The sequence below is a fragment of the Oculina patagonica genome, chromosome 14, assembly GCF_052425735.1.
Source record: "Oculina patagonica isolate OP01 chromosome 14, crgOcupat, whole genome shotgun sequence".
Taxonomy (NCBI): Eukaryota; Metazoa; Cnidaria; class Anthozoa; order Scleractinia; family Oculinidae; genus Oculina; species Oculina patagonica.
The window spans coordinates 16,452,734-16,466,968 of NC_135771.1; the positions used below are offsets into that span (position 1 = coordinate 16,452,734).

A 14,235-nucleotide genomic window follows, 5' to 3' on the forward strand; every position below is an offset into this window, starting at 1 on the left:
AAACTTCGCACTGGCTCATTCGCATTAAATGAAACCCCGTTTTTGAGCCTAGAAATGGACTATTGAAGTGTTTATAAGTCATTTGAGTCCAATCTTTCTTCTGTAAGTTAATTGCGAAGGTCACGGCGAGCCGCTGAAAATCACTAAAATTCGGTTGCTCGAAATTCTTAATTTGGCGCTCTTTTTCGAGAAAGAATTTCTCTACCCGGTAAAACTCTAAATAACTTGAATTTCAGATATTTTGAAAGGGGAAATGCCATTCTAAAACCTAGTGTAAAAATTTATTTCGGGCTCTCTATACGCGCTGAGTGCGAACGCTCTCAAAATACTTATAATTACAAAATTATCTGTCACTGAAACGTTAACAATACCCACATTCTCCCGGCCTGAGAGTCCAAAACGTCTTCTTCTGAGTCTTTCCTCCGTTTTCTACTAGTATTTAGATGTAATCTACAGCAGAAGCTCCCTGTTAAGATCATCCTGAACACCATATCTTCTAAATATCGAGGGTAAAGCGAATTTCGAATCCTATCGCCATCTTTAATATCGATCAGTCTTCAAGCGTGCTGTCGACAACTTCAGTACATCTCCGTGTTGACATTCAACATTCGACCACTTTCAGGTCTGCCATGATATATTCCCATCTCTTGTTAAACAACCGTCGAATAAATATACCCTTCTTGTATCAATCCTTTGATTTCTCGACCGAAATGCCGGTCCGTTCGGTTCTTCATGGTCGGAAACAAACCAGACAAACTGTTGTTCTCCGATGACATGTTGACTAATTTGAAACTTGCGTGTCAGGCAATCGCTTTCGTACTAGTCACTCGGTAGGTTTTTGCTCACGATTTCCATAAATGAAATAAAAAACACGATGATTTGAAAGATCAGGACGTCTAAATTAATTGTTTTGTGTTTAAGGGGAAGTGGATGGAAAGGGTCGAAATGAATTTCAACTTGAAAAACTCCGCCGGAATTTTTCAAGTTCTCATTAAAGTTCTCGCATTTTTGTTTCCAAAACCGATCATGATTGTTCTTTTGAAAATAACCCAGCCGAGTTGTTGAAAAAAGAACAATTATGATCCTTTTCGGAAAAAAATGTGAGAACTTTAGTGAGAACGGGAAAAATTTCGGCAGAGTTTCTCAAGTTGAAATTCTTTTCGACCCTTTCCATCTACCTAAGACAAGTAGGGGGATTATGGCACAGTTTCGACGAAAAACAATCAAAATAGAAGCCTCTACAGCAGTTGTTTTACAATATGCAAACAACCAAAGGTTAAATTAACGGCAAATCATTTCTGAGCGGCAACGTCTTGTCCAAAATAATATTGTTATCGCAAGTGCTGAACCCATTCCATCACCCCTCCCCCTCTCCGCTACACCTCACCGAAGGCACTCAACCCCCCAGTTGGGGGGGGGGGGGTGGTATTCGGGATTTAAAGTTACGGGGATGATCGAAGGATTTTTTTGGGTTTGAAATTTTCGATTCCGGGATTTTTTTGGGTAGCAAAATTTGGCAAGTATTTTATTGGGTGGCTTGATTAACTAGGGATTTTTGGGGGTATTACAAACAATCTCAAAATTCATGGCAATGCTTTGACCACATAGTTCTGTGAATAAAGTACAAACACTCAACGTGTTTCTAATGTGTTTTTTTTTGTGTGTTATATCTTATATTCCCCCTTTCTGATTTATTTCGTGGCTTAGAAATTTGAAATGGGATTTTTTGGGGGTTGGTTTTTGGTCCAGGGTTTTTTTTGGGTTTTGTTGGAAGCCTCAGGGATTTTTTGGGTCATGATTTTCGCTCCCATTCGATCATACCCGTCATATGAAATCCCGAGTACCCCCCATGAGCTCAACCCAAGGTCCAGATCCTTACTATCCTTGCTCTTTTATATCCTTTTGAAGACAAAATAAAACTTCCTTTTCGCTACCTGACGAAATAAAAACGTGTATAAACCATCAATAAAATTGAGGATGTTGCCTTTTTTACGTAGCTCCAGAAGTGACACGTATTTCTACTTTAATTAAATTTTCACTTTCGACAGGGGTCCATTCGGCTTTAAATAAAAGAAAACAATTTAGAATATTTAGATAGATCGACTGCCCGGTGTTTGGTGGATTAAAAGAAAAGTAATATAAGGGATAATTCCTTACCCCTTTCGACATTTCATAAAGAGCAATTGGTAGAGTAAAACAGACTATTTCGTTTTTGCCCCTTGTTACTTTTTCTTTCTCAAACTCATTAATAATTCATCAAGTTAAAACAAAGAATATTATAACCGTGACGGTGGTTTGAAACCCGATCTTAATTAGCATAGATTTTTTACGATTTTATTTCTCCGTTTACTCCGTAGTTTTTGTTTCGATCGAGAAGATATATCAAACACTCGAGACAGTGTTTCATCGGCTATCCAAACACCTCGAATTTCGTCAAAAATACTCCGCTGCGCGTCGTATTTTCAACTCTCTTCTCGGAGTTTGGATATTCCGATGAAACACTGCCTCTCGTGATTGATATATTACGTCAAAATGTTATATAAGAGTAGAGATATGGACGGCGTCTCGGGCTCGAGGCCTCGGGTATAATTACTTTTCCCCGTACGCATGGTACGCGCTGGTCGTAAAAGATCTAAAAGTTACTTTCCTTCTTCATGGCTTTTAAAAAAACTGTTGGAGCCTAGTCCCTGGGGAGGGGGGGGGGGGGTTCTTGACCTAAGTTTAGGTATAGGGGTGCTGCTGGAAGTTTGAAACCCTGACCTTGTTTAGGACAATAAAAACTTAAAATACCTACCCTGTGTAGGACAACACCCCCTATTCTAAGACCCTATTTAGGACAAAGGACAACATCAACAATCATTTACGCTTTATTGTGATTGCGTCCCATACGCGACGTTTGAAGCATTGAAATGCAGAAACACCTATCCCACCGAATAAAATAATGCTTTTTTATTGCAGTGAAAGCGAAAACAATGTAAATACATGGACGACAGTCTTGCAGCCATACCCTGTCTAGGACAGATTCAGGCCCTGTTTAGGACAGGAGCTTGAAATTATATACCCTGTTCAGGACCGGAGGAGTCAAAAACCATACCCTATCCAGCGGCACGTCCCCGTATAGGCCATATAGGGGAGCCCCCCCCCCCCCCCCGAGCTAGTGGCCCGTCAGGCTGGAGCTTCTTCCAGTTTCAATATATAGTAGGAGTATTTTACTCCTACAAAATAAGATGTTAGTCCATCGCAGGATTATCCTCTCCTTCCTCCTCAACATACACACCTTGGTGGAGACAGCACTGTGCATGTGGGAAAAAAAATTGTCTTGCCCAAAAACATAATGCAATGATCCCGGCCAGGGCTCGAATACGGACCGGTCGACCAAGAGTCTAGCGCACTAACGATTTGTGTACTTGGAGATGTTGGCTGGTCAACTGGACTGTGGATGACGTTTCCATGTGATGAGTGATAAGTCTAGTTTCAGCGAATGTATACCCTATTCAGGTCTCAAATGCGGCGCTAATTCGATCGCCGATCGCGGGGGGTTGGGGGGGGGGGGGTAATTTGAGGACACCACTTTTGAAACAAAGCAAACACTGAAAACAGACTACTTGCACAGGTACCCGGAAAAAGAAAGAGAGAAATTGGGCTTGGTGTAACGGTAAAGTTCATGAACGGCCTTCACAACAAAACTACGTACTGTAATAATTCTGGACAGAGCACTTGATGATCGAATAATGGTGTAATATATTCACTTTAAGTGTTTTAGAGTTCCATTGTAGTCAAAGGGAATTCTTCGAATAAGCACCGCATCGGGACTCTTCTATTCGGAGGAGGCGCTTATTTACATTTTGTCCCAAATGCGGCGTTATTCAAATGCTTCGCTTATTCGGGGACGGCGCTTATTCGATGGAATACGGCAGTTATTTTAACTGGATCGGAAGATATGTAGGACTATATGCCGTGAGACAGTTGTGCCAGGGAGGGGCCCATGGTTGTGCCTGAAGAAAAAAGGCAGTGCCTTTCAAATCGTATTGACCGAAATGATCGATCTATTTTTTTTTCGCAATGTCTTTGACCAATCACCACTTACCCAACCACGGGAGGCTCCGCCCCAAAGTGAAGATGTCGTTCTGGATACCTCAATACAATAGTTAAGAGGGCAAGGTCTCTGTTTGCTGTATTGCTGTATACCTGTTTTCATAAAAGGACATATGATCTGGACCTCAGGCGGAGTACCGCTCGTCGTCGTGTAGGCAGGGGTTAGTGGGTTAGTGGCGATGGTGTGGGCCAAGCCATCTGTTGAAAATATCATTTTGGCCAAGATTCTGTTTCTTGCAAATAATGGTTTACCATATATTGTTTCAACCTTTAGTTGATTGAGTATAGTGAAACAATGAGCGCTATATTAAACCTTTACATACCTTATTATAGGAAATTAACGATACATGTTATTAACGCGAATTTCAAAAATTCGCGTTAATTTTATTGATGTTAATTAATATAAACACGTTTACTATAAGCATTTAACCAGAACATTTCTTAAATTCGCGTTAATTTTATTACGCGTATATTTTGTTCGCGTTGTTAAAATGCTTCGTTATATTCCTATAATAAGGTAAGTCTGTTTACGATCAGGACTAGTTTACGATTTTTTCGTGAAGGGTCACAAAGGGATGTTGGCACAACGTTAACCAGAATATTTAATTTAGACGTCCTGATCTTTCGAATTATCGGGTGTTTTAAATTCATTTATAGAAATCGTGTAACAAAAAAACAACCGAGTGACTAAGGAAAGGGATTGCGTGACACGTAACACGTAATCGGAGAACAACAGTTTGCCTGGTTCCAGTGCGTTGTTCTTGACCATGAAGAAATGAACGGACCGGTATTTCGGTCGAGAAATCAAAATGTTGATACAAGAAGGGTATATTTATTCGACAGCTGTTTAACAAGAGATGGGAATATATCATGGCAGACCTGAGAGTGGTCGAATGTTGAATGTCAACACGGAGATGTACTGAAGTTGTCGACAGCACGCTTGAAGACTGATCGCTAATAAGATGGCGATAGGATTCGAAATTCGCTTTATTCTCGATATTTGGAAGATATGGTGTTCAGGATGATCTTAACAGGAAACTTCTGCTGTAGATTACATCTAAATACTAGTTGAAAACGGAGGAAAGACTCAGAAGAAGACGTTTTGGACTCTCAGGCAGGAAGAATGTGGGTATTGTTTACGTTTCAGTGACAGATAATTTTGTAATTATAAGTATTTTGAGAGCGTTCGCACTCAGCGCGTATAAAGAGCCCGAAATAAATTTTTACACTATGTTTTAGAATGGCATTTCCCCTTTCAAAATATCTGAAATTCAAGTTATTTAGAGTTTTACCGGGTAGAGAAATTCTTTCTCGAAAAAGAGCGCCAAATTAAGAATTACGAGCAACCGAATTTTAGTGATTTTCAGCGGCTCGCCGTGATCTTCGCAATTAACTTACAGAAGAAAGATTGGACTCAAATGACTTATAAACACTTCAATAGTCCATTTCTAGGCTCAAAAACGGGGTTTCATTTAATGCGAATGAGCCAGTGCGAAGTTTACGACACGGTATTAGTCATGTTTATTTTGTGTGTTTAAGAAGACACTGGGGTTCATAACGGTTTTGTAAGTTTTTGACCGGTTGAAAAAATATTTGAAGAAAAAAATCCCACCACGTTTCTAGGCCTACCATAGGCTTTCTTTGGGCGGCATATCAAAAATTCTGAAGTGCAACTTTTGTGCCACTGCCCGCTCGGTCTGAGTCGAAATTTCCTCTTAACAAATTCACAAACTCAAACAGTTACAACAAGTAAAGCCCGTTTCACACCTAAAAAAACTCCTATCATTCCATATAGTAGGTCCACATCAGCCCTTTGGCTGCCTTTTTACCCAACCTACTCATCACATAAAGTATGTATGTATGTATGCAATTTTTGTCGTAAAACAGACATCTACGTTCTTGTGCGATATACACTCAAAATTGCCTTCAGAAACCTGACTGGTTACCTGAAGCAGTCAAAATGGCAGCAGCCAATTTTAATATCGGCTTTTGTGTTGCAGCATAGATCACTTCCGACGCAGAAGAGAAATATTAATGAGCAATAGAAAATAGTGGTATAAAGCCAGCATTCTAAGGTGAAGAGTGCTACATGGAGCAATACAGATCTATAGAGGAGACTGTTTCTGTGCTTTCAGTGTATAACGCCTGGATGCTATGCCAAAATGATGCACCGATAATTTTGTCATCGGAATAAAAGTGTCTATTTGAAATGAATATATTTTGGGGGTTTTCTACACAGATTATTATACCCAAGGAGTGAAAATTAATAAAAATGATTTCCAGAGGAGAAAAAGAAAACACATTTCATGGGCACTATAAGAGTCGTGACAAACAGGGCGCTGATGGACAACAACAACAACAACAATAAGCTTCGATAATAATTGTCACCCCACAGAACATACTTTTGAGGCCAGGGTATTGCTTACAATAAAGTTACTGTGTATCGTATTGATGCATGCAGTAGATCGTTGGGTTTATATGTGTTCACATGTATATGATACATACAACTTCAGGGCTGCAACAAACATTTACCAATGTTTTATTTACGCAAACACATTGTCGGATTGTTTTAGTTTATAGCCTTATGTATCAGTCAAGTCCAAGAGTACCCCCCCCCCCCCCCAGTGCGCATCCCCGCCCCGGGCATACGAAGTAAAAAGTGTATTCTGCATTTGAGCCTAGTGACCCATCAGGCCAGAGCTGTCCCGGTTTCAGTACGATAGCATTGAACGACTTCTACTCCCCCCTGGATGGGATGCAAGTCCATCGCAGGATGAACCCCACGTTAAATTCGCCGGTACATCTGGATAGGGAGAGGTACTATATGAGAGTACAGTGCTTTTTCCAAGAACATAATGAAATGCCCCGGGCAGGGCTCAAATCCGGACCGCTCGATCCGGAGTCCTACGCACTAACCATTAGGCCACCACGCCTCCCACGTGTGTTGCAAATGATATTAAGGGGTTAATAATTATTTTATTAGTGTTTATTAGTTTCTTGTGGACATTTGTATGAAGTTGCTATGTTTTGGTTCGGGGGGAGTGTGCCCTTGGATTTGACTGATACATTACGTCGGCTTCGTTGTAACAAAATCAGAAAAATGAAGTTTTAAAAGACACTTCTCATAATCTTGTTTGAAAACATATCGCATGGCGCAGTAGAGGACAGCTCTGGGATGGTAATCAGGCCAGAAGTTAACTTGTCTTGAGAATGCATACGCTTTCCAGATCACATCATTTCTGTTGTTTAGCAACTCCTGGTTGAGTTCATCGATCCTGTCAGCATTAAGAAACTTGTTGGATGAAGGATATTTCTTGCTGAAGGTGTAGTCCGTCTGCCACACAGGAATTGAGAATACTAAAAAGAAGAATTTGTATTAATAAAAATAATGCAACATATAAAAAACACGTTTTGAAGGCGATTGCGTTCATCTTCAAAGATTAGTCTAATATGAGTCAAAATCCGTAAAATTTGATTTTTCGTGCCTGGCACTAGCCTAGCCTCTCTTCTTCGAGCAATAAGAGGCGGCTTTATTCGCAGGCTAGCCTGGCAACCTCATGTTATATAAATACCGCATGTAGTAGTATAGCCTTTTAAGCCAGTGGCTCATAACCTTCGCTGCTTCGGTGCTTTCGGTTTCTGTGGCATTAGGCGGCTAGAAGTATTGCTATTCCCCCTGGATGAGATGCTAGTCCCCAGTTCGCAGGGTTACCCCCAGCATTAAATTCGCTGGTACCCATTTATACACCTGGGTGGAGAGAGGTACTGTGAGAGTAAAGTGTGCTGTCCAAGAACGCAGTGACCCCGGTCAGGACTTGAATCCAGACCGCTCGATCCGACGTCTTGGAAGCTATCCATTAGGCCACTGCGCTTAACCTATCATGGATGGGACTAGAAACCCATGGGTTTCTGATGGGACACAGTGAATACTTCTATGGCTTTTAAAATAGCAAAATAATATCTCAGACACATTCAAACATAAGACAATTTTAAACCACGCATATCAAAATATAGTTCTTGTCATACTGCTTAATTCTCTACCTGGGTCCAAGTCCATGTAGTATTGGTTATAATCAACAAGAGAGAGTGTTTCTTTATCCAACGACATCATTCTGAAGGCAGGATTGCTGTTATAGTCCGGGCTGAGGGAAGGAGCAAGCAAGGCAAAAGATTTCTTGATATCTGAAGAGTCTTTGACCGGGTCAAGCAGCTGAAGTCTGAAGTCATCTTTGTGCATGTGACCAAATAATTGCCCTACAAGTGCATTCAGGTGGTCGTGAATTATGAAGGAGATCAAAATCGACTTCAACAAAAACAAAAGACAAAAGAGGGCGCTGATGCTATCTTATCTGATATTAATAATATGATTTGGTTAAAAAAGACTACAATAATTGTCAGAAGTGTTGACACATTGCCATTTTAGGCCCCGCTTTATTGCTATTTGGTCCAATTTCACCTTTTCGCCCCTCTTTTTCAACCCCCCCCCCCCCCCTTGTTTTTGGAAGCCCTTTGCTACAATCATACAACATTGGATGGGGGAGAGGGGTTATTTTGACGGAATGCGATAAAAAAAAAACCTAATGGTAAATTTGTCATATACTATATTATATATTTGTTATATACCAATGTGTCAACTACTTTTTACTAAGACTGCAGCATGTGATAGCGTAATCTAATTGCAAATAAATTGTTAAGATAGAATCTTACCGGCTACGACGGTGCGATACTTGCCAGCTACCAGGTCCAGATACTGTTTGGTATAAATAGGCAGCCAGAATGGTTCATGTTCAGCAATGTCCATTCTGAAAATCAAAAGTTAAATTTTATAATTTGAGATTACTAATGCTTGAAACGTGTAAGGCAAGCATGTACGAAGGAACACTATATGATGTTTTTTTTTCCTCCTTGATTGTTGGATTTCATAAAATAGTGTATAGATTTTGACATTGTGGCCCGACAGGGTATGAATTGTGCATGCCTTCTGTCAGAATTGAGAATAATTTTTGGAATAAACTGTTGTTATGATTTTTATGAAATGTTCACGCACCCGAAGCAGTTACTGAGTAGGGTGTGATATGAAATGGAATACAAGCGCTTACTGCACACTTATTCGCACTGCGCGGTCAATTCAGCTCAGTCTGGTCTGGTTAAAAGTGCCAAGTGTTGGGAGTAAAAGTTATACTGGAATAGAAACGCTCGATGCTCTAGCATCAAAAATATGTCAAAGAACGAACATTTTATTAAAACTTTGACAAATCACTTACCCTGGTGGAATATGACTCGCTATCAGCACCTTCTTTCCTTGTTCTTTAGCAGACTCGAGTTGGTTTTCTAACCAAGAGATCTGCCGTAACGCCGTTTCGTTGACTTTTGGGTCATCTCGATTGCTTCTGTAGTGCCAGTAGATGGTATTTAAAACGATTAAAACCATTTTCCCGTCTACAGATCAAAATTTGGGTCACAACAGCATTAGTTACAGAACAGACATGTTGACTCAGCCCTGGATACTTACCTCTTACTAACCGGGCACAAGGGCCGTACTGGGCAATATTGACCAGAGGTCGTGGTACTGATTTATCGAACTTTCCGATAATTCCAACTAAAAGTCATTGCCCTTGTACTTTTTTCTCTCACTCGAACACTCCAACTTTACCCTCGATTTCTGGAACTACTTTTCGTTTCCCTAAGAGATTCAATAAATCGGGATTACATTCTATTTTAATTTGTAGCGATAGCCAAAACCAATAAAAGGTAGCTATAATGACCCAAGAATGTAAACGTTACCGCAAGAAAGATAAAAATTGTCACTGAAAAACAGAAAAATTCAAAAGTTTGGAAAACGTCTCTGTCAAAAGATGGTTGTCATGAAAACAGCAATTTTTATGAAAAATGAAAATTCATATCAAATATCTTCAATATATTTTGGTGAGGTTTTCTTAAATACTAAAAGCAAAGCTTTGCTTTCAATGTTTACAAAAGCTTTAAATTTCGTGGGACAGATTCCATCCCCTCCCTACCGGTCTATTAAGAGTTAACAGAGTCATATCGGAAACTGATTTTCGAAGAAATTATTATAATTAACCACAACAATGGAGCGGTTTTCACTTAAGTGTCGGAAGTAAATTGGTTAACCGTTTTGCATAACTACGCTTAGTGATTGGTTTAAAAAGCTCGCGCCACATTTTCAACCAATCAGAAGTAAAACCAAAACCAATCGTGACTCTCCCATACCCGTTTTCTCGCTCTTCACGCCGACCGATTTGTATACAATCCGGTTCACTGAATTGTTTGCGTCCTTTGTGATTGGCCAGAGTGATTGCTTGGTTTTGGTTTTACGACACTCAGTTGCTGGGGACCGCTCTATACCTGCAATACTTGCATTGTAGTAACCACCCTCTAAGAAGGTTTTCTTCAACACGGCCATAGTTGTCGGTTCGTTAACATCGACTGGGCAGCCATCACAAACAATCAACGGTGCCCAGTAAGACAACACGGTCTCGTACCAGTCACTGGAGTTCGGCAAGATATATGGAACCAGAAAATCATTTAAACCAAGAACAGGAAATACCGGAATATCAGGAAAAAATGCATGCGTGTTATTGGCGGTCGCAACGATTCCTTGAAGAATGCGCTGTTTATCAGGAATTACTACGTGTGGTGATAAATTCCCTGCAAAGCATAGAAATATATAAGCAAAAATAATGAGAAAATAATATCATGCGTATAAGGTTACAATAAGGTATTGAAGAATTTTTTTTATATAATATCTTCTCTATCTTTCAACCGTTCCATTATATGTCAGTACCAACACATTGTCTACAAAGCTTAAATTGCTCCGCGCGAGTGTTAGAAAACGCATTATTGATGCTACAATTTTTAAGCATATAATTAAATACCAAAACACCAGCTCTTTTTATTGAAATCGAATTTTCCGAACTAAAAGACCATTAAAATGTAGAAGCAATTATTGCTGCTCATTTATTTAGGACGGAATTGAACATGACGCGCGTTAAAAAGTAGTTGTCAGAACATGTGCTGCAAAGTTCATTTTCTCGACAAAGGCTTTTGTAATAACACGCTTATTTCAAAATTAACATAATGTAACGTTTTCTAATGAAAAACGCAACAATATATATTTATACTAAGGTTAAGTCGGACAGCAATTATCTTACAACACTGTTATTTGTTATAAGCACTCGCCTAGCGTCTTTTTGTCAATTTTGCTTGACTTTCAAGATATAATATTATGAAATATTATTGCCAATTTCCATCTTGGCTGATTGCTAGCATAACGCATGTTTCGAACTTTCTTGGCAAGCTTTCACACGCAAGAACACTGCGACAAACCGTCGAAAGATGGACTGAATGTACGCTTGTCCATTTGGGCACTTCTAGTCTTTACTCGAACAGCCTAAGAGAGTTGAGTTACGTTTTAACAAGTATTCTATTGTTCTAAATTATTTCCATACCGAAGGAAAACTCAAATAGAAGTTTACCGGTATAGAAAAGTAAAGGACCCACAAAAAAGATAGCGAAGCAAATAGGATCAAGGATTGCTGTTAAAAAATCGCGTGGAGAGTTTAGTAAAACTCGGACTATGGATAACGAGTTGAAAAATGTTTTGACTGTTTTTTTTGTCAGACCATCCCAATAAAATGTTTCGTTTACCATCGCCCCGTCTCTTGTGATGGTGGGTCGGTCGGTCGGTCAGTCAAAAAAAGAATGAACACGTTAAGGGGTCTGGATTCATTTAAGAAGCCAGATGCAGAACCGAAAGATTTTGTTTCAGTCGATCTCGTTGAGAATGTTGGAACAATCGTTAATGCCCTTGGCACGAAACAGCCTTTGAAAAACTTAGTATCGATGTTAATTAAAAACAAGGGCATCACATCATACCAATTGTTGTTAATAAAACAAGATCGTGTGCTTGTAAATTAAAGTACTTGCCTCTTCGACTAGTGAATCTGGATTTTTTTTTACATTTCGAAAAAAAAGGGTCGGTCGGCTGATGGGAAACGAAACATTTTATTGGAATGGCCTCAGTGACGAATCATGAAGTGAAATATTTCTTATTTGCATACAAGAGGACCTCTCTTGACGAGATAGCAGGTACATGTAAGTGAGATGATAATACTTAAAGAATGAAATGAATAAACTCATAAAAAAGTTGTAACGGCGATATCCATTGACAACAGTCAAATAAGTAAAGGAATTTCATGGTTGACTCCTGACAGTTGATTATTGCACAACATTTCAATAGTCGCACAATTCATTTAAAAATTAAAAAAAAAATCTTCTGTCTTTTAAAATTAATTCCATTTTACAATATGAGAATGGTCTATGTAAGTGTTGGTTTTAGCCCAGTCGTTCCGATCCTTTCTTATAAATAATGTTTGAATTTTAAATTTATGCGAGCCCATCCAACAAGCTCGAAGTGCCTTTTTGATATTATGTAAAAATAAAATAACAACGCATAACAATGCTAATCGTTGAAGACTTACCAGAGATCAAAACATACTAAAATAACGTTTGAATTTAAAATTTATGCGAGCCCTCTCAACATACTCGAACTGCCTTTTTGATATTATCATGTAAAAAAATAATAATAACAAATAACAATGTTAATTATTGAAGACTTACCAGAGATCAGAACAAATTCCAAATTCTTCCCACTGCTGACATTTTTCATTGCCTCTAAACTGCTGTTGAGTAACAACACTGGAGTGTCGCAACCAATTCGCCCATAAGGTGCACCAAACTCGGTAGGTTTTGCCGCTTCATTAAAACGACAAAAATCACTCCTTGAAATTGAGCTGTTGTATTTCAAATCCAGGTTGATATCGGAAACATGAATGAAATGGACTAGGTTGTTTTCTTTCGTAATTTCTTCAGGTGAAGGTGTTTGCGGTCCATTTTCCAAGTCGCAGTTAGGACAATGGATGCGAAGAGCGAACGTGAGAATTACCAACAACAATAGAACCAGACAAAGGATTCCTAGGGCTACCACTAAAAAACAGGCAATCGGTCGTTTCTTTTTCTGATTGTTTTCCTTAGGATCTGGAGGAGGCAATTCTTCTAACTCTACAGCCATTTCGAGCAATTAACAACCAAATCTGTTGAGTACTAGAGCTTCAAATTTAACAACGAGTTAGACAGGTGAAACTGAGCAAGTTAAGTCATATGAATATAGATATCAATATTTATTACCACAAAACTAGAAATAAATATTGATGTCTGCATACAGTGCTGACCAGTTTGTAAATAATCAAGGAATGACAGCTAAACCTCCCGTAAGCAAACATTAGAACCCCAAAATATGGCTGTCAAGGAGAGGTCAGTTCAACACAGTGTTAATGTTTCATGGTTTTAACTCGGTATAAAAAGTTGTGAATTTTTTTTTTGTTTTAAAGCTTTTGTTTTCCTGCTAATTACTGTTACGTCTCTTGTGAGTTTCACAGATTATTACACCGAGGGTGAGCCCAGTGTTTTCATGTGGCGGGATAGGCCTGCTTTGGTGTAGCCTCGTCGTTTTTAGGGGCGATCGTGTTTCACTCCTCGACACGATCGCCCCTAAAAACGACTGCGTGGGAGGCAAGCTTTAGTGATGCTGGTGTTTGCTTTGCGAAGATTGTGTCCCAGCTACTGCTTTCATGGTCTTCCTTTGATCTGAAGCTTCATTTTCTCTTGCCCTATTGCTCTCCGAAAGTCTTCATTTGGATGTTATCTGGTCAGTGGATTTTAAGGATTATACGAAGTCACTTGTTCACAAAAGTCTGCATCTTGTGTTGGTTTGGTTGTTCTCCAGGTTTCCGGAACCATACAGGAACATTACCATGACGTGTGTGTTGAGGATGCGAAGCTAATCGTACTGTCTATAACTTTTGACCTCCAGACTGGGTTTATTTGAGACAGATGAAGGCTGCCCTTGCTTTCCCTACTCTCGCCGTTACATCGCTTCTACCACCACTGTCCACCATGCATCCAAGGTAAGGACTTATATTGGTTCTCCATTCAAGTTTACACTTTCATCTTTCCTATGATTAATTCTCATCACCTCTGTTTTGTTTCTTGTTCATGTTTTGTTAAGTATGTGTCATCAGCTCAGTGTCAGGTCATCCATGAAGACCAGGTCTTCCAGTG

At 39.4% G+C, this 14,235-nt stretch overlaps 1 protein-coding gene across 1 annotated transcript; it reads right to left on the reverse strand.

The window, feature by feature from the left end:
- Positions 1-7,162: 7,162 nt before the first annotated feature.
- On the reverse strand, positions 7,163-13,186 carry LOC144637567 (cyclic GMP-AMP phosphodiesterase SMPDL3A-like). The gene is made up of 6 exons (XM_078496635.1): positions 12,736-13,186; positions 10,462-10,764; positions 9,360-9,534; positions 8,803-8,897; positions 8,137-8,349; positions 7,163-7,452 (listed from the first exon to the last, which is right to left on the reverse strand). The coding sequence occupies exons 1-6, from the start codon at positions 13,184-13,186 to the stop codon at positions 7,163-7,165; spliced, it is 1,527 nt and encodes a 508-aa protein (XP_078352761.1).
- Positions 13,187-14,235: the final 1,049 nt, after the last annotated feature.